The sequence below is a fragment of the Ananas comosus genome, linkage group 1, assembly GCF_001540865.1.
Source record: "Ananas comosus cultivar F153 linkage group 1, ASM154086v1, whole genome shotgun sequence".
Taxonomy (NCBI): Eukaryota; Viridiplantae; Streptophyta; class Magnoliopsida; order Poales; family Bromeliaceae; genus Ananas; species Ananas comosus.
Window position 1 is genome coordinate 21,911,295 of NC_033621.1, and position 26,638 is coordinate 21,937,932.

At 35.8% G+C, this 26,638-nt stretch overlaps 4 protein-coding genes across 7 annotated transcripts; 2 read left to right on the forward strand and 2 right to left on the reverse strand.

Annotated features, from left to right (window-relative positions):
- Positions 1,468–5,417, forward strand: LOC109720560 (pentatricopeptide repeat-containing protein At3g54980, mitochondrial-like). Of its 4 annotated transcripts, none has more exons than XM_020247770.1 (3): positions 1,468–4,070; positions 4,712–4,807; positions 4,950–5,417. In XM_020247770.1, the coding sequence occupies exon 1, from the start codon at positions 1,480–1,482 to the stop codon at positions 3,973–3,975; it is 2,496 nt and encodes an 831-aa protein (XP_020103359.1). In that variant the 5' UTR covers positions 1,468–1,479; the 3' UTR covers positions 3,976–4,070; positions 4,712–4,807; positions 4,950–5,417. The 4 variants fall into 4 exon arrangements, with proteins under 4 accessions (XP_020103359.1, XP_020103369.1, XP_020103378.1 ...); XM_020247780.1 differs by having other exon boundaries at positions 4,717–4,807; XM_020247789.1 differs by lacking the exons at positions 4,712–4,807; positions 4,950–5,417 and adding an exon at positions 4,347–4,697.
- On the reverse strand, positions 6,055–9,664 carry LOC109720596 (GTP-binding nuclear protein Ran-3). The gene is made up of 8 exons (XM_020247829.1): positions 9,555–9,664; positions 9,337–9,406; positions 8,314–8,370; positions 8,091–8,208; positions 7,188–7,277; positions 6,921–7,100; positions 6,743–6,820; positions 6,055–6,604 (listed from the first exon to the last, which is right to left on the reverse strand). The coding sequence occupies exons 1-8, from the start codon at positions 9,555–9,557 to the stop codon at positions 6,535–6,537; spliced, it is 666 nt and encodes a 221-aa protein (XP_020103418.1). The 5' UTR covers positions 9,558–9,664; the 3' UTR covers positions 6,055–6,534.
- Positions 13,070–16,865, forward strand: LOC109724885 (the record flags this gene model as incomplete). The annotated part of the gene is made up of 6 exons (XM_020253889.1): positions 13,070–13,166; positions 14,464–14,549; positions 14,926–15,072; positions 15,446–15,569; positions 16,074–16,360; positions 16,494–16,865. Coding segments are annotated over 6 exons (834 nt in total), but the record flags the coding sequence as incomplete, so codon positions are not given.
- LOC109720578 (3-ketoacyl-CoA synthase 11-like) lies at positions 21,275–24,105 on the reverse strand. Its single transcript, XM_020247808.1, has 2 exons — positions 23,980–24,105; positions 21,275–23,213 (listed from the first exon to the last, which is right to left on the reverse strand). Exon 2 carries the CDS (start codon positions 23,162–23,164, stop codon positions 21,599–21,601), a length of 1,566 nt encoding a protein of 521 aa, XP_020103397.1. The 5' UTR covers positions 23,165–23,213; positions 23,980–24,105; the 3' UTR covers positions 21,275–21,598.

The window sequence follows — 26,638 nt, forward strand, 5'->3', positions numbered from 1 at the left end:
CTATAGTTGCGGATTGCTTGGCGAGTTGGGGAGTCATTAGCAACAATTTTTTTTTTGGTCCTCTGTAGATGAATTCACTCAAGCTGTACCTCTCGATTGATAAATAAAATCGTCTTAGGGCGTGTTTTTCCTTAAAAAAAAAAACTAATTTCCATGAAAGGCTAGAATATAAAAAAATTTTACATAAGTATTCACTTTTGCTTCTTTCTTATGCATCTAAAAAATCTCTATTTTATTCTCTCAAAATTTAAGATTATAATATTTTACTATGCACCATTACTATTTTACCATCATTTTGCGCATATATTGCTAGGTATAATTTACCCATTGTACTATTGAAAATGACAAAATAAAGGAGAAACTAATTAGTAAATACTGGATTTGTTTTTAATAAAGTGACCTGACAAATAAAATATTTTTATGGGCTATATCTAAGATCGATTGATATTCGAGATCTCAAGTTCAAAATTTAATTATTTTTTTAAAAATATTTATACATTTTTTTTTAATTTTTAAAATTATAGAGTGTGATGAATATCTTTGGTAAATTATTGGATTGTGTCATATAATTTATGCACAGTAGGAAGGTAAAGTGTGAAAATGGTAATTTATTATTATTATTATTATTATTTGCATTTTAGATTGCAATTTTTCAATTTAAAATTTTAATTTATTTAATTAGAGGCATTAAATAAATACTTCTTCTGCTCAAGAAATTGAGTGCGTTGTTTATTTTAAAAAGCTTGATTTGAGTATAATTATGTGCCCATTAAAACAAAAATTGATGTTAATTTTGTAATAGAAGATCCATCAAATAATTCAATTTATACGAATTATGTCCTGAACCTGGTCTATTACACCCGGTGTAATATAAAGGAAAAATATAAAGAATAAGAAACGATCGAGCTTATGTGTCACGCCCTGATTGGTCTGATCCACAGATGACATGGTATAGAGGGCCCTACTCTAAGCAACAATTCTCTTATTTGATAATTCTGGTGTATGAGTCATGTTTATACACCTGGTACAAGCAAAATCTGGTCAGAGAAATTGCACTTCCATTTTGGTCCTCGTAGTTTTAAAGTTTCGTTCTATTTCATCCAATTCTATATTTTTTTTTCCCAAAAAACCTTAAATCACTTCTCTCATAGTGTAGCCCATTGTTAATAAGTGTTATTTTACTAACATGGGATTCTATTTTTATTTTTCTTATAAGAACATGTTATTAAATAGGATATTAATATAATACAATTTATAAATTTTATTGCAGATTCTTGAAGTTATTTTGCTAATTTTTCAGTAAAAACAGAGAGTAAAATAAAACACATTTAGCAGTTTAAAATTTTAAAATATTAAACTTAAAGGCTTAGGGATGAAAGTGAATCGGCGAAAAAGTTTCAGGACTAAAATGCAATTTAACCATTTCTTCTTCCTCCGTCCTAAACCCTAAACCCTAAACCCTTTTCATCTCTCTCTCTCATGAGGCCATTACGAAGCTCTCCAAAACTTCATCCATGGCGCCCTCCCCTCCTCCCAATCCCTATTTTCCTCCGCTCTTTCTCCAATTCAGATAAGAATATCCCAAAACCCCAATCCCCATCTCCCCTTTCCCCAATTCAGAAGCTTGCCAATGCATTTTCCCCAAAACCAATCCCAAATCAGGAGCATTTGATCGATTTCCTCATCGCAAATCAAAGGAATCCCCAAAAAGCTTTGAGGTACTTCGATCGGATTCATTTGCGCTGCACTTTGTTACAAATTGATGCTTTATGCGTCTTAGTCCACATCCTCGCGAGATCGGGGATGGTCTCTAGATCCCAGAAGCTTCTGCATCGCGCCATTTCGGGCGATTCGAGCCCTAATCCTTGCCTCATGGTCGATCGCATGGTCGCAGCTTCAAAATGGTGCGATTTTGATGCTATCTCATTCAATTACCTGATTGTGTCCTATGCTCGTGCTGGTAGAATAGAGAATGCCATTGAAGCATTTCGTCGAACACTTGAAAATGGTATACTTGTTGATGTTAAAGCAAGAAATGATTTGTTAAAAGCTTTGCTGAGCTCCAATTCTAGTACGGTGGTTCGGGAATTTTACAGGGAGATGGAGGGAAATGGGTTGGAATTGGATGTTAGGGCATTTGATATAATGATGAATGCTTGTTTGAAAGATGGAAATCCCGACGAATCGGAAGTATACTTCAAGGAAATGGTTGATAGGGGATTGAAACCGGATTTGCTCACTTATACTACCATTATACGATCGGTTTGCAAGAAACCCGATTCGATGAAAGCTTGTGAACTTTTGAAAAATATGAAGGAATACGGATTGATTCCTTCTAAATTCGTGTATGATTTAGTAATTGGAGCTTGCGTTAAGGGAGGAAATATATCGGAGGCTTTAGATATAAAAGATGAGATGATTGCAAACGGCTTTGCGATGAATTTGGTTGTTGCAACTAGCTTGTTACAAGGATATTGTTCTCAAGGAGATCTAACTAGTGCTTTGAATCTCTTTTCTAATATCGTTGAGGACGGAATTACTCCAAACAATTACACATACTCCGTTCTCATCGAATGTTGTTATAAAATTGGGAACACCAACAAGGCTCATGAGCTTTATTGCGAAATGAGGCAAAAATACATCTTACCTAGTGTCTTCACCCTCAATCTAGTGATAAAGTGCTTCCTGAAGGATAACAAATGGAAAGAGGCATTGGATTTGTTCGACGAAGCGGTCGAGCTTGGTGTGCCCAATGTTCTCACTTATAATATTCTTCTAAATTGGTTCTCTCAAGCCGGTAGGGTCAAGGAAGCTCGTGAATTATGGGATAGAATGGATGAAATGGGAGTGAAACCGAGCGTTGCTTCTTACAATAGTATGTTATTAGGCCACTGCAAACAGGGGGACATGGATTTGGCTGCTACATTGTATACGGAAATGTCGAAAAGAGGCTTAAACCCTAATGTGGTCACCTTTACCACTTTGATGGATGGGTATATTAGAAGTAAGGATTTTGATAAGGCTCATGATCTTGTTGAGACAATGCGTAACTTGGGTATTACATGCAATGAGTACACATTCAACACTCTCATAAATGGCCTCTGTACGAGCGGTCGTATGTCTGAAGTTAGCAACATGTTGCGTAAATTTATGGATGAAGGGTTCACTCCTACTTCTATGACTTTTAATAGTATTATAAATGGCTACATAAAGGCGGGTATGATGAGCTCGGCTTTGTCAACTTACCAGCAAATGCTTAAGAATGGTACATCACCCACTATAATTACGTACACTAGCTTCATTCATGGTTATTGTAAAAACTATTGCAGTGATCTTGCTGTGAAAATGCTGAATGAGGTTAAAAGGAAGGGCCTTGGATTAGATATTGCTGCATATAACGCGCTCATTGTCGCTTTCTCTAAAGAAGGAAACATGAGTGGTGCTCGTAAGCTGTTTGATGATTTGCTCAAAGCTGGCTTAAAGCCAAACGCTGCTATTTATAACAGTCTAATTACTGGGTATAAAAATCTGTATAAGATGGAAAGTGCTATTGAATTACATGAACAGATGGTTGAAGAAGGCATTTCTTGCGACTTAGCCACGTACACAACCTTAATTGATGGATTGCTGAAAGTGGGTAATGTAAACTTTGCTTTAGAACTCTATTCTGACATGGTTGCAAAGGGAATTTTTCCGGATGATGTTACTTTCACGGCATTGACACATGGTTTTTTCCGCAACGGAGACATAGAGAGAGCTCAGAAAATTTTGGATGACATGGAGGAGAAAGATGTGCGCCCTAATGTAATTATATATAATATGCTGATAAATGGGTACTTCAGGGAAGGGAAGCTACAAGAGGCCTTTCGGCTGCACGATAAAATGCTCGAAAGAGGAATTGTACCTGACGGTACGACATATGATATTCTTGTGACTAAGAAGTTTTCAAGGGACATCTCTCATCAAGCAAGTTAAATGTCTTCAATTGGAAAGTTCCAACATCCACTACACTTTTCGCAAAATATCCATTTTGGGAGCTCATTTTGATTATTCTGCAGCGGCCAGCAAAGGTAAGAAATTAGTTTAAACAAAGTTATTCTGGAGTCGATATTATACCAAACTAATTTAGACTACAGAACCATTTTTCCAAACTAGTTTTGGCAAAACAAGTAACAAATATCCACAACCCACTTCAGAGCATTGAAACTATAGTGACGAAGATAAACCTAGATGCGGGACCTTCATTGTTAAATTGAATACTGAGCTCCTAATCGAAAATAAACCGAGAAAAATATACCATGGAAGTATTTTGTCGGATTGATGAGAAAAACTGATTTGTTTTTTAGGGTTAACATGTTACAGGAGCATCTACTGTAGGAGCGTTCATCCAGGGGAATTTGAAGGAGATGGTGTTAGGTGGTTGATGGTTATCAGATGTTAATACAAATGATGCATGATGCTTCTGAGCGGATATAAATCTTTTACTCGGCTATATTCTGCATGAGTTCAAAGACATTTTTTACATGCATGTAAAATACTTGGGAATGTTAATATAGGATGCACACTTAATAGATGGTTTATATGCATGCTTGAACATTGCTCTCACTATTTAATTTAAGTTTTGTGAAATTGGAAAAATGCGAAATGTTAGTTGATCTTTAACATTGCCTATATATCCGTAATTGATCTCTTGCATCACTTGAATGTATAGGATAGGTCATGTAATGCTTAACGAAGAGATTCAAGAAGATAACATCAATGTCCGAGGCCTAAGCGAGACGAACAACTCATATTCGGTTGCAACGTCGTGAGTACTACTAACCATCTCTATTTTTAATGCTGCATTGAGCTCTTAGCAAAGTTTCCTGTTCATCTTTGTTGCTGTAAATGTATGTACATATACATACCGATAAGAAATGTTCTGTATTCCAATCTGCCCTTCATTGCAGATAAATGCTTGTAGAAGGCCTAGAAAATGGTGCGTCAAAAGCAAGGCTGCTGCTTTCAATTTGTTATTGCCTGTTTAAGCTGGTTTCTGAAGCAGTTTTTATACTCGAGAAGCAGAAGCTAAGCTTTATTCTAGAGATTTTAGCTGGAGCAAAACGGCGGAATGATATGTTAAAAGCCCCAAAAGGAGCAGCTCTAATTCGAATTGTAGCGTAAAGCTGCTGAGGAGAATTTAGTGGAAAAATAACTAAACTACATATTCTAGCGGCTCTATCCAAACATAGTACTTTTGCAAAAGCTCCAACTTCTATGACAATCTGACGATCCCTGAGAAGATTTTCTCTGTTTTGTTTAGTATTTGTACCAAATAAATCCAATTAAGAGGTGATACAAAAAATCCAATAAAGGGGAATATGGTAAATGGCACATTAAATAAGTGTCAAAGAAAACTTATGCAAGATGTTCCTATTTGATTTGGTGTTATCATTCATTTGAGGAATAATCTGCCTTGCAATTTAGCCTACATCTCGTTCCAGTTTCATTGAAGGAGATCTCGCATATTTAGTTTCGGTGCAAGCATACTTATCTAAACTATGTATCATTTTGAGACAAGTATTCAGTTTTTTAAAATTTTAATTTTATTACCTAATTTTTCAATTTGTTTGATTTGACTCAAGCAGCAATATTTTGATTTCAAAATTTACACTAATTACTTCAATAAATTTATAATTACAAGAATTGCATGAAATATACTAAACCTAAAAAAATAAACAATGCATTAAATTTTAAAGTTAGTGTTAGATTTTGAAAAGTTGAAAAGCCACTTCAAGCCATTTCAAAATGATTCGTAATTCAGGTACTGTAAGTTCAGTACGTTTCTACCTATAGTTTTCAATCAGTTATGCACAATGCAACTTAAATATACAACACATCAACCTAAAATGTTAGAAGTATGGCGAAGTTCAAAATTGAAACTCATAATTGTCTTATATGCTAGAAATTGTGAGATGGCTAAAGAGCGAGTTTCCCGTAAATGCTAGATGATTCAACAGACGACACACTGCAGGAATTTAAAATGCATAAGCCCAAGCGCAGCAGAAATGCAACTTCGATCCAGAAACAAACAGAACATAGCAGAAATTTGCGTTCCGCTGGCCGCAACCCCGAACAAAGCATCGAGTTCAAAGTCTGGGTACATATTTTCATCCGAAGAAGGAAAAGAAAGATAGCCATACATAGTTGGATTCATCGGTAGCCTAACATAAGATTTCGTCTTCTTAACAGGAGGGATTACCTAACTCGAATATCAGCAGATCAGAGAGAGAAAGAGAAAGCAAACAAATCTTGGGGATCAAACCACATAAACCGCGCATAACATTTGACATTTTAAAAGAAATTTGATCTATTTCGCCCAATGAAAATTGACAGGAAGAGCAGAAGCTCTCCATCAGAAAAGAAAAGAACCGATATATATATATATATATATATATATATATATATATATATATATATATATATATATATATATATATATATGACTCTTAGAAAACCTTACTATGCTGCAGACTAGAAGTAGGTGATGAACATCTAATCGAATATATCGTCTTCGTCATCAGGAAGAGGTTGAGCAGCGGCTGCCGCAAGTTCCGCCTCATGCCTGCAAAAAATTTTTAGTTATTTGCGATTAGAACAAGCAGAGTAATACAACTGTTATTAAAATATCGTAATTCTTATAGTAGAAACAAAATAATTGCTAGAGCAACAGAGAAAAGAGAACTCGGGAAAGAAAACTCACTGTTGCTGAGCAGCCAAATCGATTTGCACCTCGGGAGGAGCGAGAGCAGGGGATTCGACAAAGTGAAGGCTCGGATCACTGAAAACATATTTGATATGTTAAACTAACCCTCGAAGAAAAAAAAATGGATTGCATCCAAAACTCTAACAGGAAAAACAAATTGTATATTGCTCGTTACCCAGCAAGTTTTCTGGCAAGATAAAGGAAGGGCTTCTCAAAGTTGTAATTGCTCTTCGCAGAGATCTCGTAGTATTGCAGGTTCTTCTTCCTGTGGAAGGTGACTTGTTTCGCTTTCACCTGCCTGTTCTTCACATCAACCTTGTTTCCACAAAGCACAATAGGGATGTTCTCGCAAACCCTAATTCAAGAAATACACAAAAGAAGCTTCAATAAAGCTAATGGAAATACTCTTTTTCCAAGATGAAATTGCCCCATACTAAAATACCTGCACAAATCCCGATGCCATGTCGGGACGTTCTTGTACGTCAACCTCGCAGTTACGTCAAACATGATGATAGCACACTGACCGTGAATACTGCATAAAATTAGAGCAATAGTCAATATAAGGAATAGAGCAATAAGTATAATCGTCACATTCTGGACCTCAGAAAAAGCACTAGTTAACTAATTTACATAAGTAATCGGCAGTTCTTTCCCAGGGGTAGTTACCAAACACTAGGTAAAGTTCAAATACAGTCCTACAAAAACGCTGTAGTAGCCCAGGTTTTGCCAATTACAAAAATATGGACAAACATTGTTGCTCCCAAGTTCCTATCTAATGTGAGCAAATAAGACTAATTTCAAGAAAAGTGAAAATACTTGATATGTTAACTACCACTAACAAATACACGGTATACTTCTATTTTTTTTTCGTTCCTAGGTTGCAGCACATTGAAGAAAAACAAAAGATCAAGTGCTAAACAAGCTTAACACCATCTTTCCATCAATCTCGTGCAACTACGATCTAAAGTGAACAATGCAAATGAAGATCACTGATGCTTAATTAACATTTCGTAGCTCTAACACCAGATATAATAAAAGATGCCACAGTTCGCATAATACCAATTTGCACCATGTATTAAAGTACAAATAGAGAATGTCTACAGATAGAGAAGATAATGGAAAGATCAAGAAGGCCATCTCCATTCTAAACTTACAACTGCAAGTCACTTGTTAGCTAAAGCAACTAAAGTGACATAAGCGTAGAATCCATGCTCGTTAAAACAAACGCAGAGCAATACTCATCAAGGGCGAAAGAAAATGAGACTTATGTGCAACTTCAGAGAAAATCCCCCTTATTTATCATATTAGTATACTAAAGCAATGGTCAGAATGTAGTAAAACTTACTAGTATCCATCCCTAAGACCACCAAACTTCTCCTGGCCAGCCGTGTCCCAGCAGTAGAACCGAATCTTCCCACAATTAGTGAAGAAATCCAATGGATGAACTTCAACTCCAATAGTAGCTGCAATATAACTTCTTATTCTTAGAAACACTATGCCATATACATCCTAAATCCTTGAGCAAAGAGAAAGTAAACGCTAAAAATATAATGCTATATGATACTTACGCTCGTACTTCTTCTCGAATTCACCGGTGAGATGCCTCTTAACAAATGTGGTTTTGCCTACAGATTTAAAATCTCACAAGATTAAAAAGCCACGATTTTTTACATAATAAACACACGAAATACCACTCTTTTGATGCAAGATCTTGCCAGCGTAGTCAATATTACTCATGAAACACTGCAAATTATCAGCTCAATACTTTTTGCCACCGTTTGGTTCGGGGTTAAGAAAAAGTAGCTATTCCAGGGATAGGGTTAAGTTCAGGGTTAAAATGGTGTTAAAATTTTTTTGTGTTTGGTTGGAGGTTGGAGTTAGTCTAGGATAGTGAAAAAAAGTGTTTGGTTGGAGTAGGTGGGATAAGAAGATAATAATTGATAAAGAAGAAAAAGGTCAGAGCTCGGGATGCGTGCGGGGTTAAAGTTGAGAGGGAGAGTGGGGTTAATGATTGATAAAGAAGAAAAAGGTGAGGGCTCGGAATGCGTGCGGGGTTAAAGTTGGGAGGGGGAGTGGGGTTAGTAAACCCCACTAACCCGGTTTGGGGTGGGGTTTACTAACCCCACCCCAAAAGAGTGGTGTTTGGGTATAAATTGGGGGTTAAGGGGTTATTCCACCCCTTAACCCCCAACCAAACGGTGGCTTTAGATACCGTTTTAACAGTACAATGCCAATATAAATTACATAAATTTGCACAATGTAACAAGTATCAATTTTTAGTGTTTCTTACGCTTAGAACATCCAACATAGGATTACGAAAAATTAAATTAAAAAAAATTCCAGCTATAAGAAGTATATTCTTATAATTACCAAGTAGTTATAGAGACGAAATTACCAAGTAATTAGCTACAAAACCAAAACTCATCAGGAAGTCTCTCGAGAGGCACACAGCTCGTTTTCAACAAAACCAGTAACAAAATTCCCAAATGAAACCACATCAAAAACCCTAGCCTTTCAACAAGGAATCGATAAAAATCCAATCTTTTACACAAAAAATAGGAGAAAAACACAAAAATTCTAGAGATGATTACCGGTTCCACCATCACCGACGAGCACGAGCTTGAAGCTAGGGTAATCGACGGTTTGCTGATTCGGCAACGCCTGCAAAAGAGAGAGAGAGAGAGAGAGAGAGAGAGAGAGAGAGAGAGAGAGAGCAAGGGAAACGAATTATCAAAGCGGGAATCAAAACCCCAAAACCCTAAAACATCAAAACCCTAATCTTCGATCGAACGGGGCGAGCGAGCTTTACCATGGAAACCCTAATAAGCGTCGGCGACGAAGAGGAAGGAGCAAACAGTAATGGCGAAAGAGTGAGTTCATTTGGCGGCGGTAACCCTATTTTATAGATGTGAAAAATTGCATCTATGTCCTCCAAATGTTTAAAATTATTAACAATTTCGTTTAAATTTTATTTTAGTTTATTTTCATTTATTTTTCAGTAGTTTTTGTAGGCCTCAAAGATCCAAACCTAAAGTTGTTCAAAATATCTGATATTCCGTACTCGTCTCGGACCCTATCCGGATCCAACAAAAAAATGGATAGTATATAGTTAAAAAAAATTACCCATTAATGTTTTAAGTATGGATCTGGATATTTGATACCCCTACTGGACTTTGACCCGACCTGAACCCAACTTTTAAATAGATAAAATCCGGAATAGTTTTCAAATCCGGATCCAGATCCGGACTTGGTAAAATATCCGATAGTAAATAAAAAAGACTTAAACTTTTGAAATTGAAGGATCAATTTTAATAGGACTTATAGATGAATGGTCTCTACGTATTTTCATCTTCGGAAAATCCTAGTCTTTCTTTTTTTTCTAATTTTTTTACTCTATTATTTTTTACTCCTTATTTTTTAATTTTATTTTCGCTTTAGAGTTTTTTTATGAAACAATATTTCTATCATCCTCATAAACGAAGCGGGTAACGTGCTACATATCTCTCTCAAAAAAAAAAAATTTCTATCACCATCATTATTAGCGATAATCCTCTATATGCCTGGCATGAGAGAGTTTTTTCACATTCCTTTTCCAATCATAGTCGACAATTCTCTACAAGTGTGGCATGAATAAATTTTTTACTATTTAATAAATCCTATAAAAAATATATATGTACTCGGATATCCACATCTGATCTAGACCTAATTCGTATCTGGTGGGTAGTATACGGGTAGTCACTAACCAGACCCCCTCAAATAGACTCGATGGGTATATTAGTACCTTAAGTACGCAGATTCGGACCTGATCCGACCCTAAATGGGTAGGGTATATTTTTTTCTAACAATTTTTTTTTAGGATAAGATACAGTATATTAATTATTACTCAAATTCGACCCGGTCCACGGACACCTTACCCAAGTAAATCGTATATCCGCGTGCAAATTTTCTAATATTTTATTAACATTCTCACATAGAGGATTTTAATTAATATAAATTTTGACTTTCTCAAATTGATGAGTTTGATGTGCGAGTTATAAGAAGCTATGCTCTTTTAAGACTCTAAAATTGTTTAAAAATAAAAAAATTATAAAATGGCTATTTTATTTATTATTATAAATAATTTATTTATTTCAATTTATTTTAAATGTGTATAAATATTATTTTGTATTGAATACTTTATTAATTAAGTACAATATATGTAAAAAAAAATTAAGAATTAAACGGATAGAGGCTTAACATAACAGACACTCTTTGGTATAAATTAGATTCTTTTGTACATTTTTAACTGCAGTAGTTAAAATTAAATTTACTAATGAAGATATGAATTAATGCCATATTTAGCCTTATTGAAAAAAAAAATTCTCAATCTAGCCTTTTTTTAAAAAATTCCTAATCTAGCCTTTCTTTCGATGGATTAGAAAATAAAAGTGACTTAAGAGCAATTATATATGTTAATTAGGAGAGAGAAAAGTTTTTCTCTCTCTTTTCTCTCAACATACTAATATTTAAAAATAATTAATGCTTATAATAATAACAATAATTAAAAATTAATATTTAATAATAAAGATATTATTATTACTGAATGATTATTGTTATTATTATTATTATTATTATTATTATTATTTAATTGACTATACATGTCAAATTTGATAATATTGGTTTGTATAGTCAAATTAAATATTAGTAATAGTAATAATAATTATAATAATTATAATAATTATTATTTAGTAACAAGCCGTTCATAGTACAAATGGTAAAGGATTTGGTGGTTGGTGTCTTAGGTTTTAAGTTTGAATAATAGTTAATTCACAGTTTCGTTGATTTATATTTTCAATTAAGTTTATTTCTAAAAAAATAAACGAAGAGAGTAGCATCTTGCTATCTTTCTGAAAAAAAACATTCAATAATAATAATATTTATTATTATTAAATATTAATTTTTAATTAATATTATTATAACAAAAATTAATTATTTTTAAATATTAGTAGTTGGGAGGAGAGAGACAAAAAAAATTTCTCTCTCCTAATTAGCATATAAATACTATTAAAGTTATCTTTTATTTTCTAATCTATCAAAAGAATGCTAGATTAGAAATTTTTTTTTTGAAAAGAAGGCTAGATTGGAAAATTTTTTTTCTAAAAAGGCTATACATGGCATTACTTATAAAAATATTGCATAGTCAAATTTTAAAAAACAACGCAAATTTTAGTTAAACTGGTCGTATGTAGCGCAGATAGTAAAGAATTTGATGGTTGGTATTCGAAGTTCCAAATTTAAAGCATAATTAAGTTGCTTTATATTTTAAACTAAATTTATTTCTAAAAAAATCAACAAACAAAATAGTGCGCTATCTTTCTCTCTCTCTCTCAAGAAAAAAAAGAAAAGGCCTAAATACAAAAATTTTTATAAATACCTGCTTTTTTATTTTTCTCTCGCAACTTCCGACAACCTATATTTTATCCTCTCAAAATTTTAAAAATGTATTTAGTCCTCCTCCTTTAAAATTTCATCACTATTCCATCCATTTCATATAATTTATACTGAAAAACTTTTTAAAAATAATATAAATATATTAATTTTTTCTTATAAAATAAGTATTCGCCCTATTACTATTTTTAAAATTTTAAAAGAGAAAAATAATAAATTTTTAAAAATTAGAAAAAGAAAAGTAGGTGCTTATAAAAAGAATTTCTTTATTTTAGTTTTTAAAAAAACTTCATTGTGTAAAACCTCTCTCTACCGCAGAATCTAAAGGTGCGGTGTATGGGATGTACTTATACACCTGGTGCAGGTAATAGTCTCGCGCCTGCTCGATGTACACGCGTCTTCGGTGCAGATTCTGTGGGCCCCATCTCACTGTCCAACCAGGTTCGGTCTTATCCCATCACGGACCGTCCATTCGCTATACCACACCTCCTCCTCGCGTCTTCACCGTCCGATCAGTGTGCCTCGGCGCACGTTAGAATCGTGAGCGTGTGAACACGGACCCGAAACCCTAAAAAAGTGTCGAGAAAATGTCCGAAACTTTTTACCCTCTCTCTCTCTCTCTCTCTCTCTCTCTCTCTCGCGATTCAATCCGATTATTATTATTATTATAACTCTCTCACAAGGTTCGTCTCCAAAATCCGATTTTTCTTTACTTTTACCCCCAAATTTGGGTCCAATTTGCTGGATTTTACCTTCGATTCATGGGGAATTTGATGGTTTTGGTGCGATTCTAGGGTTCGATGAGAGGGGCGCCGCAGTTGGATCGGATTGAGGAGGCGAATGGGGACGATTCGCATCCCCTTCTTCGTACGAAGGCCGAGGGGGAGGGGGAGGGNGCCGTCGATTGGGAGCTCGGGAGAGATAAAGGACGAAGAAATCGACGCTGCTTCCGCTCCGTGTTGCCGCATCTGCCTCGAATTTGATTCGGAGCAAGGTAATTTTCCAATTTGTTGGATCAGTTTTGGTTCAAGTTACGATTTTGGTGTTTTTACGATTAATTGTAGAATGAGAACAGTATAATTTAAGATGATGATGATGATGAGCTTGGAATTTATTGCATAAAAAGAGGGCAATGTGGGTGATACAGATGCTAAAAATATTGGTTTTTGGAGAGTTATTGAGGAAAAATATGGAGATTGGAAGAGTATGGGTAAATTGATCCAGTTGGGGTATATTACGGCGTATTGTGTGTCTTGTAGCGATGGCTAAGCGCTTGTTTAGCACTGCTTTTGCTTCTGTTTTTGACTAGAGTAGCCTCGAGTGGAGCATTTAGCTAACTAAAAATTCTGAAGCTTTTGCTGCAGCGGAAAGCTGAAATGAGATTACGAGCTTCTGCTTTTGCGGCAGCCAACTGAGAGAAGTTTATGAAGGAACTTGAATATAATATTTCTCCAACTGGCGCTATACTCTTAACACTTCATCAAAAAGCACTCCAACCTGTAGGCAGGGCAAAACGGGACTTAATCCAGCGAAGAAATTGTGAATCTAGCTTGTTTGATTGAGCACAGTTGCTTGAGCATCTTATTTAGTTATATATGCCTCAAGTTTTCATCTAGAACACATGTAATATACGTGATAAATTATTTGTGAAGTTGTTAATATAGGGGTATTCTTGTGTTAGTTGTTTTGTTATAGCTAGGCATTTGGGATGAGGAAGCACTTTTCCCACAGTTACAAGCCTAAACATGTAAGTTATAACTAGGCATTTTCTGCATTAAGACTTGAAATTGCACTGAAGAAGTAGTCGAATTTCTGATTAGTTTTAGATTCTGATTGAGATGTTTCAGAACAATCAAGAACTTCGCTGCTCTACCATGGCAAGCAGTAGTGTAGATTTGCAGCATAATGTGGTCTAAGTGACACTCTTTTTTTCTTCTCAGATCTGAAGCTGTTTATCGAACTTCCAAGCAATTTATTGGTTTTACGCACAGTTGAGTTGGTTTGATATCTAACTTATTCTAGTCTTGTACCGAACATGTATCGTGCCAAAGTAGGTCCTTTTGTTGCTTTCCTTATCCTGGTGACGTCTAAAATTGAAGCAATTGATTTTTTTTATGTAATCTTTTACCTTTATTGTTGCGGTATTTTGTGGTGAGTGAGAATTTTTTTTCCTTGCTATACGTGACCAACTTGTTTGACTGAGAAGATCTGCTCATCCTAATTAACAGTTTATAGTTAAAAATATGATATTTTGTATAATTATTGCAGCTCTTATTGTTGCATTGGTGTAGGTGATGAGTTGATATCGCCCTGCATGTGCAAAGGCACTCAGCAGTTTGTTCACCGATCATGCCTTGATCATTGGCGGTCCGTCAAGGTAACGTTACTCATTTTCCTTGTTTTTTAGACGATCGCATTCTATGATGCATATCTACTCGTCCGCCCTAACTCCATATTATTACACCCAATTGTTAGAAAAAAGACAGTATGAATGCCAAATATTGTGCCAAATTAGCCTTCCACTGTGCCAAGTAGTTGGTAGATTTTTATTACTATAAAAGACTTAGTTCTTTTTCTATAAAATAATTATATAATTTGATGTCTTTGAGTTTCATTTTCATTTTTATTTATCGTAGTTGGGTATACTTCAGTTGCATGCATCCATCATTTGCCGATAGTAAGATGTACTAATTTTAGTTTTATTATATCATTATATTGTTTTGATCGCTCTCTTATCATCATGATGCTTCCAGGAAGGATTCGCATTTTCCCACTGCACAACATGCAAGGCACAATTCCATCTCCGAGTTGAGCAGTTGGAAGATGATTCCTGCCGTAAAATGAAGTTCCGCTTCTTCGTTGCACGAGATGTTCTCCTTGTATTCCTTCTTGTACAAATTGTAAGAATGAACATCTTTGTGTATATGTTTGACTTTGATTAACTAACTAATCATCACGATTCAACTACTATTGCTAACTAGTTCAGGTTATGAGGTTATCTTTTAGTCTCTATAAGGGTAATTACTGATGTCTATAGGTTGCAACTCTAGCAATATCTAAAACATCAAGATTCAACGAACTATTGAAATTTCTATATCTTTGCAACCTTAGGACAAACGACTTTGGTGGAAACATTGGTAGTGGTGGATTACTGTTGCTAAATTGGTGCCATTTAAACTAGCAAACATTAGGGTAATGTTGTCTGAATGATGAGTATTAATGTTTTAAAAAATAAATTAAAATAGTTTTTTTTCTGTTGTCCTTGTTGTACAGGTGATTGCTATCATAGGTGGATTTGCGTACTACTTAGACCAAAATGGGAACTTCAGAAACAGCTTTAGTGATAGCTGGGATCGCATACTATCGAAACATCCGATTCCCTTCTATTACTGCATAGGTACATATATCTTTGCCGATCACCTGTCAATGGGTCCATTTCTATGACTCAGTAAGTTGCATTCCTCTATAAATCACCACAGCATGTACAATGAGGATGAATTGTAGCTTCTTTAATCAATTAGAGGGCCTATTTGGCTTGGCTTGAGCTTCTGTGGAAGTGTTGTACTATTGTTTGAGCGGAGCTGTTTGAAGAACCACTAACAGCTTTCGCATGAAAATTTCTTCCAACAGCCTCCAACTGCAGCGGAAGCAGAAGCTTCAAGTAAGTGCTTTGCTTTTGGGGTCTGGAAGCTCATTTCAGCTTCCTATTTCTGCAAAACCTCTGTGCACTTTGTTGCTAAGCTCCTTGCTTTTACTTTCTAGAGTAGAGAAGCTGTTAAAGAAGCCAGGCTAGACAACCAAGAAATGCCTAGCACGACCAATTGAATAATGCAGAATCGCCATTTTCCACCAAATTTGCCCGCAATAACTGATCTGTCAATTTGCTGCCTAATCTCTGCAGGTGTCGTCGTATTCTTCGTGATGCTAGGATTTCTGGGCCTGATTCTTCATTGCTCGTCCTTCAGCAACAACGACCCCTGCTTAGCGGGGTGCCGCAACTGCTGCTACGGGTGGGGCATCCTCGACTGCTTCCCAGCTTCAATGGAGGCTTGCTTTGCCCTCTTCATCATTTTCGTCGTCGTCTTTGCCATTCTTGGAATCGCTTATAGTTTCCTCGCTGCGACGATGGCACTTCAGAGGATCTGGCAGAGACACTATCACATCCTGACCAAGAGAGAGCTCACAAAGGCATGGATTCCTTCCTATGAGGCATACATTTTTTGTGTTTTTCCCGTTTTCAAAAGCCGCATGTTGCGTGAGAATGGATTTCGCTTTCGCTTAGTTTTGTTTTGAGCCCAACGCGTTGTAAATCGCGATGCAGGAATACGTGGTAGAAGACCTGCATGGGTGCTATACGCCGCCGAAGATGGATCGAGAACACGAAGAGCGCCTGAAAATGCTGCAGCTTCTGTAAATGTTGTGGTAATGTATATATATATATATATATATATATATATATATCTTTTTATGCCCCTAAATGTGCTGCTGTGCCCTTTTCTGAATTTTGTTTAACTAAGTTGTGCCCAAATCCTTGTTTTCCCTCATTTTCGCGCTTCGATACTGTCTCTGGAGTATATAATAAGCTGCTCATTTGTTCCCCTGTTTTTTTAAAATCTTTTTCTGTTTATGAATCTGTAACTGTTGAACTCTTCAGAATGAATATATCACCGTTTGTTTGGCTTTACATTTTTAACTAAAATGCTTTAGAGTTTTGATTGGATTAGCTTTTTAATTTGTTAGATTTGGATGAGCCATTTATTTAAAAAATAATATAAAATAATATAATATATTTTACTTGAATTTGTTAAAACAATTATATTATATTCAAAGTTACAAGAAACTAACAAATGAGTCAAATCAATCAAATAGAAATATTAGCTAGCAAAAGCAAAATTCTTATGGTTGCAGTTGAAACAACAGTTAGGAAAATTTTTAATTTAGCATATTTTTATTTTATTATTTTGTGGTTTAAAATGTCGCACTTAACTATACCAGAGTAGTTTTATTATTGTATCACCGAAAAAAAAAACTACTGTCAAATAGGATAGCAAAATAAATTTTTTTAAAAACAATGAGGTAGTACTTAAATAAAAATACAATAACGAGATAATTAAGTGTGATTTTTAGAATTACAGAGTGGTAAAGTAAAAATATGTCAAATTACGGATTAATTAAGTATAATTTTTTGAACTCTCGTAAGGTAAATTGAAACATGACAAACAGCATGTGAATGAGGTGTAAAGTGTGAATGCATTAAAGGGGGTGTTTAAATATAATTATTAATATAGTGTAGTTTAAAATATAGTAATAATTTTAAGTATATACATTTTATTTGATTAGATATAGACATTTTATTTGATTAGATATAGACATTTTATTTGATTAGATATAGTAGAAAGCGCTATAATTATATACAATTTGTTTGGATAAATTCAGTCGAGAGATATATTTACAAAATTTATCATCTTATATATGAGGTCTCGAGATTATCCACAGTGAAGGAAAAAGTATATATTTTTTGTTTACAATGCAATTAGGGAGGTGATCAAACAAAATTCAATACGTAAAAATCAATTTAGCTTATTTTATTTATTATTGGCACAAATTAGTCTTATAAAAGTAAAACTTGAAAACTTATGTCTATTTAAATTTGGCCTAGCAATTACTATTTTATAATTAGAATAATATGCTAGAATAATAACATATCTATATTTTTTATATAATAAAATTAAAAATAATAATTAATAATGTTGTGTTAGTCCAACTTGTGATTGACTCTCTAGTGGAACCAGTGATCTTTGACCGAGCAATATTTTTTAATCGCTATTTGATCCAATTTTTAAAACATTGACTACAAATATATGCATCTTATATGGTTATATGCGGTAAAAAGCAATACGGCTATAAAAATAATTTGATTGGAGGTATGCAATTGAGAAAAAAAGATTTTTTATGTATAGTGAGATAACCCCTTTATAGAAGAAAAAAAGATTTTTTATTTAAAAGATAAATAGGAAGGTAAGTTTATCTTATATAATAATTAAAGCTATTCTCCCAACTATTGCAATTAAAACCAATTCAGGTGTAATTACAACTGTTGTAGTTGAGCCTCATCATGTAGTTCCAACTACAGTAGTCGAATTCAAATCAAATACCGAATTTGAATCTATATGTAATTATAATTACAGTCCAATTATAATTATATGTAAACAAACAGTCCCTAATTATTGCAATTAAAATTACAATCAATTTAAGCGTAGTTTCAACTATTACAGCTGATTCTCGCTGTGCAATTCCAACTACAACAATCGGATTCAAACGCATCAAGTCAGACACCCTTTTTTTTTTTTTAATTTCTATATAGTTACAACTGCAGTACAGTCGCAACTAATATGCAATCAAACTGCTCAGAACTAAAGTCGTCGCGTGGACGACAAGGACGCTTTATTGCGTACGTCCCCACGACATCAATTACGCGTGCAGGAAACGAGACCAGAAGGGATGGTTGCGATAATTGAATGGGTTTTGGAGTTGCATGCAGAGACCTGCAGCTCTACGTAACAAGTGTTTGCTAGGACCTTTGTTTTGTATCTTTCTCCATTAGAGCCGTCTGAGTTCCGAAAGCAGAAGCTCGCGTGCGCATGCTCTCTCTCTCTTTTTCTCATTGATTTGATAACGAGTGTCGTTTCTCGCAGAAACGATAAGGAAGTAGATTGGAACTGAGCTGCAAGGAACATAAATGCGAATCAAGCTATGTTATTGTACTCTTTAATGCAGGTATGTGAGGAGTATGTAGGGATGTGTAGGGGTGTCGAAAATTCAGATCGAATCAAAATCGAATCGAACAATTATTATGGATTATGAATATTCGTTTTCTTCGCACCTAATTCTGACCTGATATTTGGACAACATATTATTAGATTAAAGTTTAGATTTAAAGTTTGCGTTATTGAAAAAAAAAAAAATTGTAATAGTAGAGCCATTTTATATATCATTTTGAAATGAACTATTTAAAATTAAAATATAACAAAATGTAATTTAACTTTATTGTATATATAAACTATACTTAAAGAGCTCGAACCCGATCCAAAAACTTAATTTTATAGGTGAAGTGACCTCTCACATTATATATAGATCAGAATTCTAATTAGCATGTAATGTGGGACTAATATTCCTAGCAATAACATTTTAAATCTTAAATAATAAAAAAAAAACCATCAACTACTACAGCAGCTGATAAATAATTAAACTTTATACTAAAGAAGAAACCAAACAACGTCCCTCCGTCGAGCCACATCATCATTTTTTTATATGAGTTTTCTCTCTTTCACATGGCCTCTCTTTCCTTTCACATAGTCTCACATGAACTCTATATTCATAAACTATGTACTTGCTTATTTTACATCCCCTCTTTCTTTCCTCTCTCTCTATATTTCTTTCTATCACAATACATACGCACACATGAGCTCACATGACCTCTTGTCTAGGAAGCATTATTTGCTCTCTAATTAAAACTGTCATCTCTCCTTTCTCTCTTCCCTCTCTCTTTCTCTACATTTTTTCCTAACCACAGACACGCGCACACAAAAAAATTCAGGAAGGAAAAAAAAGAAAGAAAGAATGTAGAGTAGTAACAGGGTGGTCAAGAGAAACAGAAAATTTGTTTGCTCTCTTTTTTTTCCCTCTTCTTTCCTAATTATTTTACACTGGTTTTTGCATTGTCGGGCTTCTTAAATTTTATTTTCTTTCGGAGAAATTTTTTCGCTAAATTTGTTTTGATTTTGTGTAGCAAAAGACTTCATTGAAAAACGGCGCTCTGTCGTGAAGCCACGTCGCCTATTTTTTTAAATTTGAAGTTTTATTTATTCTAATTAGTTTACACTGCTTTAACATTGCCGGGCTGCTTACATTTTAATTTCTTCGGATGAAATTTTTTGCTAAATTTGTTTTGATTTTGGTAAAGAAAAAGAGTTCGTCGAAAAACGGTGTTCCGTAGTTAAGCCACATCACCTGTTTTTTTTTCTAAATTTAAAGTTTTAATTATTGCGATATTTTATATTGTGTCATCTAATTTTTTTGGCACAGTTGACAATTTTTTTTTTCTCTTCTCTTTCTGCAGAATGTGAAGAGGCAATTTACATGCTCAGGGAGGTTAGAAGCGCACCAATTGAATATCCGCCGTGAATTGTAGAGCGATCTTATCTGAAAAAAACTCTGAATCGGTGCAACCGGTATGAAAATTGAATGCCATGTTTGCAATAGCCGTGACATACTTGAATTCGAAGATGAACTTTAACTCTAAAAACCAACATGATACACGCCGAGAACTGCTGACTTGACCAGATAAATAAAAAAATATCAGTGAGTCTCTGTGCTTGCAATACACTCAAACTTAATGATAAACCAACATGTTTGTAGTAGCCGTATATATGTGAGATATTATTCATACTTATGCAATTCGAATACTAGAGAAGGGCCAGGCAAGATTAACACCCACAAGAAATCAAGTGGAACAGATAGGCCATAATCTGAAAACTATTTTACTAATTATATTTGCATTATAAATGACATTATATCATATTAGATTATTTGTATTATGTATTTAGTTATCTTACATAATGTGAATGTTATATGTATCTATGTATTTCTTAATAAATAAATATAACAAAATAATCATCTTATTACCTTCCCGCGTTATTAGCTCCCGCCGCGAAGCGCGGGCTATTATACTAGTGAACAATAATTCGAAACCCACTTCGGGGGAGAATAAAGTGCATGCATAAGTAGCATAAGAGTATGATGGAGAAAAAAATAATAATAATTAACAAAAAAAAAAGAGAAAGAAGATAAAGTATCAACAATTGTAGGATACATGATCATGTAACTAATTGATGAAGGAGCTTAAACAATCCCTCAAAACAAGGTATTGTCATGCTAAGCACATGAAGCGTAGAGGTGAGAACAATGCAACACTCTCTATGACAAATAATCCTTCAATAACCATAATATGGATCTCATCTTTATCTTTAGCTTTTGAAGCTATGAACAAGTAAAGAAAACACCCACACAGCTTTTACAGCAATCAAAAGGGTAAATAAAAGGTTGCTAAAATAGGAATAGATTAATTAAGAACAAATTACAGGTGATTGTTAAGGGAAGAGTACATCTAAGAGTAAGTTAGAACAAATAGATGCATTCTAACCCCTTCCCTCCCCTCTTTCTACAATGATAATACAATAGCAGAAAACAGTAAAACAGTAGGTAGATAGACATTTCCATAACTCAACAACACACACACACACACACACACACACAATGATTATAATACAACTTCTAATCTCCTAATCCTCTCCTCTCTCCCTAAAAACCAAACATGATAAGCAGCAGTTTCATCTCCAGATCTGCAAGCCAAGAACCAAGCTGGAATCAGAGAGCCGAGACCTTCGGAACCGCCACGGGAAACCGGTCGATCTCGTCGGCCCACGGATTCTTCTCCTTCGCGGGATTGACGGTCCTGATCGCCCTCCACACCGCGCTGTTGCACTTGAACCCGGACCCGAACGCGATCTGCCACACCCTGTCGCCCCGCTTCACCCTCCCCTTGGCTTCTGTGTAGGCCAGTTCATACCACAGAGAGCTACTCGACGTGTTCCCGAACCGATGCAGCGTCATTCTCGACGGCTCCATATGCCACCCGGTGAGCTTCAGGTTCTTCTCCAGTTCATCCAGAACTGCTCTCCCCCCTGCATGTATGCAGAAATGCTCGAAAGCCAACTTGAAATCAGGGATGTAGGGCTTCACCTTCATCTTGAGAACCTTCTTTCCGATTAACGTGGCGAAGAACAAGAGCTGTTCGCTCATCGGCAGCACGAGAGGGCCCAACGTCGTTATGTTGGTCTTGAGAGCGTCCCCCGCCACCGCCATCAGGTCCTTCGAGAGAGACACGCCGATATTGCCCTCCGAATCCTCCTCCTGGGTCACGCAGGCGAAGCACTTGTCGTCCGCCCCCTTGTGCGTCCGGACTGTGTGGACCAACCGGTACTTGGAGCGGCCCCTGTCCGACCTCTTGTTCGATAGAAGGATCGCCGCCGCGCCCATCCGGAACAAGCAGTTGGACACGAGCATCGACCGGTTGTTGCCAAAGTACCAATTCAGAGTGATGTTCTCCGTGCTCACGACGACGGCATACGTGCTCGGGTGAGCTTGGAGTAAATCCTTCGCGAGATCGACGGCGATCACGCTCGCGCTGCAGCCCATCCCCCCGAGGTTGTAGCTCCTGATGTTGCCCCTGAGCTTGAAGCGGTTCACGATCATCGCGGAGAGCGACGGCGTGGGATTGAACAAGCTACAATTCACGACCAAAATCCCGATATCCTTAGGCTTCACACTGGTCTTCGCGAACAGCTCGTCGAGCGCTCCGAACATCACCATTTCCGCCTCCTTTCGAGCTTCCTTCATCGAAGGGTTGCCGGGAATGTCGAGCACGGATCCGGGGAGGTAAGTGGAGTCGCCAAGGCCCGACCTTTCGATGATCTTTCGCTGGAATTCGATGTTCTCTTCGGTGAACGAGGCGACGGACTTGGTGCATTGCATGAACCTCTCGCGGGTGCATCTCCAGGCGTCGCCGGGCTTGTAGCAAGAGAAGTCGACGAGGAAGACGGGGCGGGGGCGGGTGAGGAAGTAGAGGGTGGTGCAGAAGCAGAGGGCGGCGGAGCAGAGGACGGCGGAGAGGAGGTTGAGGCGGAGCTGGGCCCACAAGGCGTGGAGGACGCGGAGGGAGGAGGGAGAGGAGAGGTGCGCTGCGGCGACGGCGAGGAGGGGGATGAGGAGGAGGTACATGAGATTGGTTATGAGGTAATGGTAGCCAAGTTTCACATATTTGAGCTTGATGGATTGCTTGAAGTCGGGGAGGGCGGCGGAGGTGGTGCCGCCGCCGCCGCCGCCGCCGAGGAGTGGTGCGGCGGCGGCGGATGGCGCCGGAGGGGTGGCCATGAGTGCAAATTGTTTATTTAGAAAAGATGATGAAGATGATTCAGAACACCTGCACAGGAATTAAGAGATGCATGATCAAAGCAATATCATCAAATAGGTTGTGAACCAATTGTTCTAATGAATTATAACATGAGAAAAATTGTAACTTTTAAACATTAGAAGAACAAATCATTATTTATTTTCTCTCGTTTGGATCAAAACTTGAGAAGAGAAGATGATCTTCCATAATATTTTCTCTCCCACTCTTTTTTTTTGCCTCTTAATTCAAATATTATGAGGAAAAAAATATTTTTTTTTCTCTTCTAATCTTCTCTTCATTCTCAATCCAGAGGAAAAAATTATGGAAAATTAATAGAAGGAATATATAATCAGAGTAACTACATCAAATGGGTTATTGGCAATTTTGTCACCAATTTTTTGTTTCTTTTTTGATTTTTTTTTTTTCTGGAATTAGTGAGAAAGCATGGAAAGTACATTGAAAAATTGTCATAGAGCTAGAGTTCTACAAGACCCAGATAATTTAAAAAAACTTTAAAAAAATAAAAGCAAATTAAAGAGAAGAAGAATAAAAAAGGGATTTTTATTCCCCCACAAAGTTATGAAAAAGGAACTCATTTAAGAAAATACGAAGAAAAGAAAAAGAGATTGCATTTAAATGCCCAATAAATACAAAAAATTGGATAAAGTTTTGAGTAGAATGGTTCATAAGAAATGCAAACAAAATAATCTAAAACTGCGTTAAAAAGGTAGGAAAAATCTCTCCTTTTGGATTCAAAAATTTACATTTTGGAATAAACCAAGATCGAAATACCAACCTGGGATCAAAAATTCTGCTTTTAATCCGCAGATGTTGGAGAAGACGAAGCTAGAGAGAGAGAGAGAGAGAGAGAGAGAGAGAAGGGTGGGAAAGGTCACGAGAAGTATGGGGAGAGAGAGAGAGAGAGAGGAGAATGGTTTATATATATACACACATACATATGTCTCAAAAAAACACCACCTTTTTTAGCTTTATTTAACTACGTTTTTCCAATTTTCCACATGATTTTCTCCTTTCGGGTAAAATGCATGCCTAGTCCCTGCACTATCCTGATATTGAGCCTTGCTCCATTTTTGTTATGCAATACTTTTTTTTGGTTTGCGAATGTTACAGTAAATGTACTTTCTTATCTAGGGATGCACACGGGGCGGATCTAAGGGCACGACAGTTTCCTCACCTCCCACTTTATTTTCTGTCGAGACAAGACGGATTTGGAGTGGGTTATTTGTTATTTTATTTTTGGCTCTTACTTATCGCCTTATTCGGAGCGGATTAAGACGGAAGCGAATTTTTAACGGATCAGAACGGATTGGAGGAGAAAAAGGGCCTCCCGTCTCCCGTCTCCCGCTCCATTTACTTAGCAGATTAGGACGGATTCAGGACGAATTATATGTTTTATATTTTTTTTGTTCCCACTTCCTGCCCAATTCTTATCACATTGATGTGAATGGTAAAGAAATTTTACCCATTAAATAGATGAATTATATGACACACACTTTTCTTAAGATGTATGAATAATTTTTCTGTAACTTATATATATATATTTACAACACTTTACTCCTTTATGATAGAAATACTAAACTTTTATCACAAAATGGTGAAAAGAAAAAAGTGTAACAGTTCAGAGCCTGATCATTTTTATAATTTAAGTTTTTTTTTTAGAAAAAAAAAAACTTTAAATTAGCCTCGCTGTGATTTAGCGTACATTTACTCTGTAAATTCGCAATAAAATGATGGAGTAATTGCTTTTCAAATGAGGGGAGGATACAACGAAAAAACATATGCTAAATTGTGAGGGGCGAATTGAAATTATTTTAACTTTTTTTAAAATAAAAAATTGATTTTTCTAGAAGAAGAGAGAGATGGCTACGTTTCTTGGATGAGTGCGGAATGAGAGAACGCTCTCTTGTTTCCGACCGGCGGGGAAGAAGCGTGGGCGATTTCGAAAGTCGGCGGCGCCTTCGCGGTTTTGGCCGACTTCGAACGCTCTCTTGTTTCCGACCGGCGGGGAAGAAGCGTGGGCGATTTCGAAAGTCGGCGGCGCCTTCGCGGCTTTGACCGACTTCTTCGGCCCCGCACCCGTCTCGGCCGCCGCATGCGCGCGTCCCCATACAACTCCTCTATGCGCCGCTTCGCATGCGCCTTCCATTTCCCTCGCTTATGCCCGTACAATGATGCGGTTTTTAAATCCACGATTGATTTCGTTAAATTTAATCTACATTATTAAAAAAAATTTAGAATTAAATTTTATAATTTTTTTGATATTATTTGACTAGTAATAGAAAAGTTTTAAAATTGACAATTTTAATTATCCATGTAATGTGATTGTGAATTTAACGATGTAAAATAATTCAAATTCAATGAAATTTTTATAATTTTTTTTTTCACTATTTAGAATAAAATCAGTAGCTCTGATCTTAAATTCAAGTCTTTTATCATTAATTTTTATAAAATTTTTATTTTTAACCATTCATTTTAAGACTGCTCGTTTGATAGGTAATAATGTCAAAAAATTATAAAATTTAGTTTTCAACTATTTTCAATAGTGTAGATCAAGTCTAATGGAGACAATTGTTGATTGACATTTTGCAACAGACACCATATATATATATATAGAGAGAGAGAGAGAGAGAGAGAGTGTTTGGCTACTATACTCTTATGAGTACGATGACCCTCGTACTCATAAGTTGTTTTCGATGATAGAGCTTCCGAATTGACGATCCATATCGTTAAACATTATTTAGAGCATTTAAAACGTCTAGAAATCACATTTTATAATTTTTCGACATCATTTACCTTACGATCAAAAGATCACAAAATTGACAATTTTTAACGATCGGTACGAGATATTTGCTAGTTTAACAGTGTAAAAGAATCGAAATCGGTTGAATTTTTGATAGAAAATTCTATTCACTACATAGATAAAGATCAATAACTCCGATCTTAAATTGAAGGATCCGAACATCTATTTTAAAGACGCCATTCGATTTTGACCGTTCATTTTATATCCGCTTGATTAGCTTTATTATGACTTCGAAAAATTGCGTATATAGGCCGTGGCTACTGTACTATTATGAGTATTGGAGTCCTCGTACTCATAAGTTGTTTTCAATTATTGAGCTTCGGAATCGATGATCCACTCCGTTAAATATGCCATATATATATATATATACATATACACACTAGTTGAATGTACATCCAAATGCACATAACAATTATTATAATTTTTTTCAAATCAATATAAATTTGTATATCATATATAGGCCGTGGCTACTATACTATTATGAGTATTGGAGCTAGCCCTCGTACTCATAAGTTGTTTTCGATGATGGAGCTCCGAATCGACGATCACTCCGTTAAATATGATTTAGTGTATTTGAAGCTTTTAGAAAATAAATTTCGTAAATTTTCGAAATCATAATAAAGTCCATCAAACG

Bases quoted from the DNA above. Each gene is read 5' to 3' on its own strand.
- LOC109720596 (XM_020247829.1), bottom strand. The intron at 8,209-8,313 runs GTAAGTATCATA...GTTATATTGCAG, and splicing joins ATTCGAGAAGAAGTACGAGC to CTACTATTGGAGTTGAAGTT. The intron at 7,101-7,187 runs GTATTTTAGTAT...TTCTTGAATTAG, and splicing joins TGGCATCGGGATTTGTGCAG to GGTTTGCGAGAACATCCCTA.
- LOC109720560 (XM_020247770.1), top strand. From the start codon at position 1,480: ATGAGGCCATTACGAAGCTCTCCAAAACTTCATCCATGGCGCCCTCCC.
- LOC109720578 (XM_020247808.1), bottom strand. From the start codon at position 23,164: ATGGCCACCCCTCCGGCGCCATCCGCCGCCGCCGCACCACTCCTCGGC.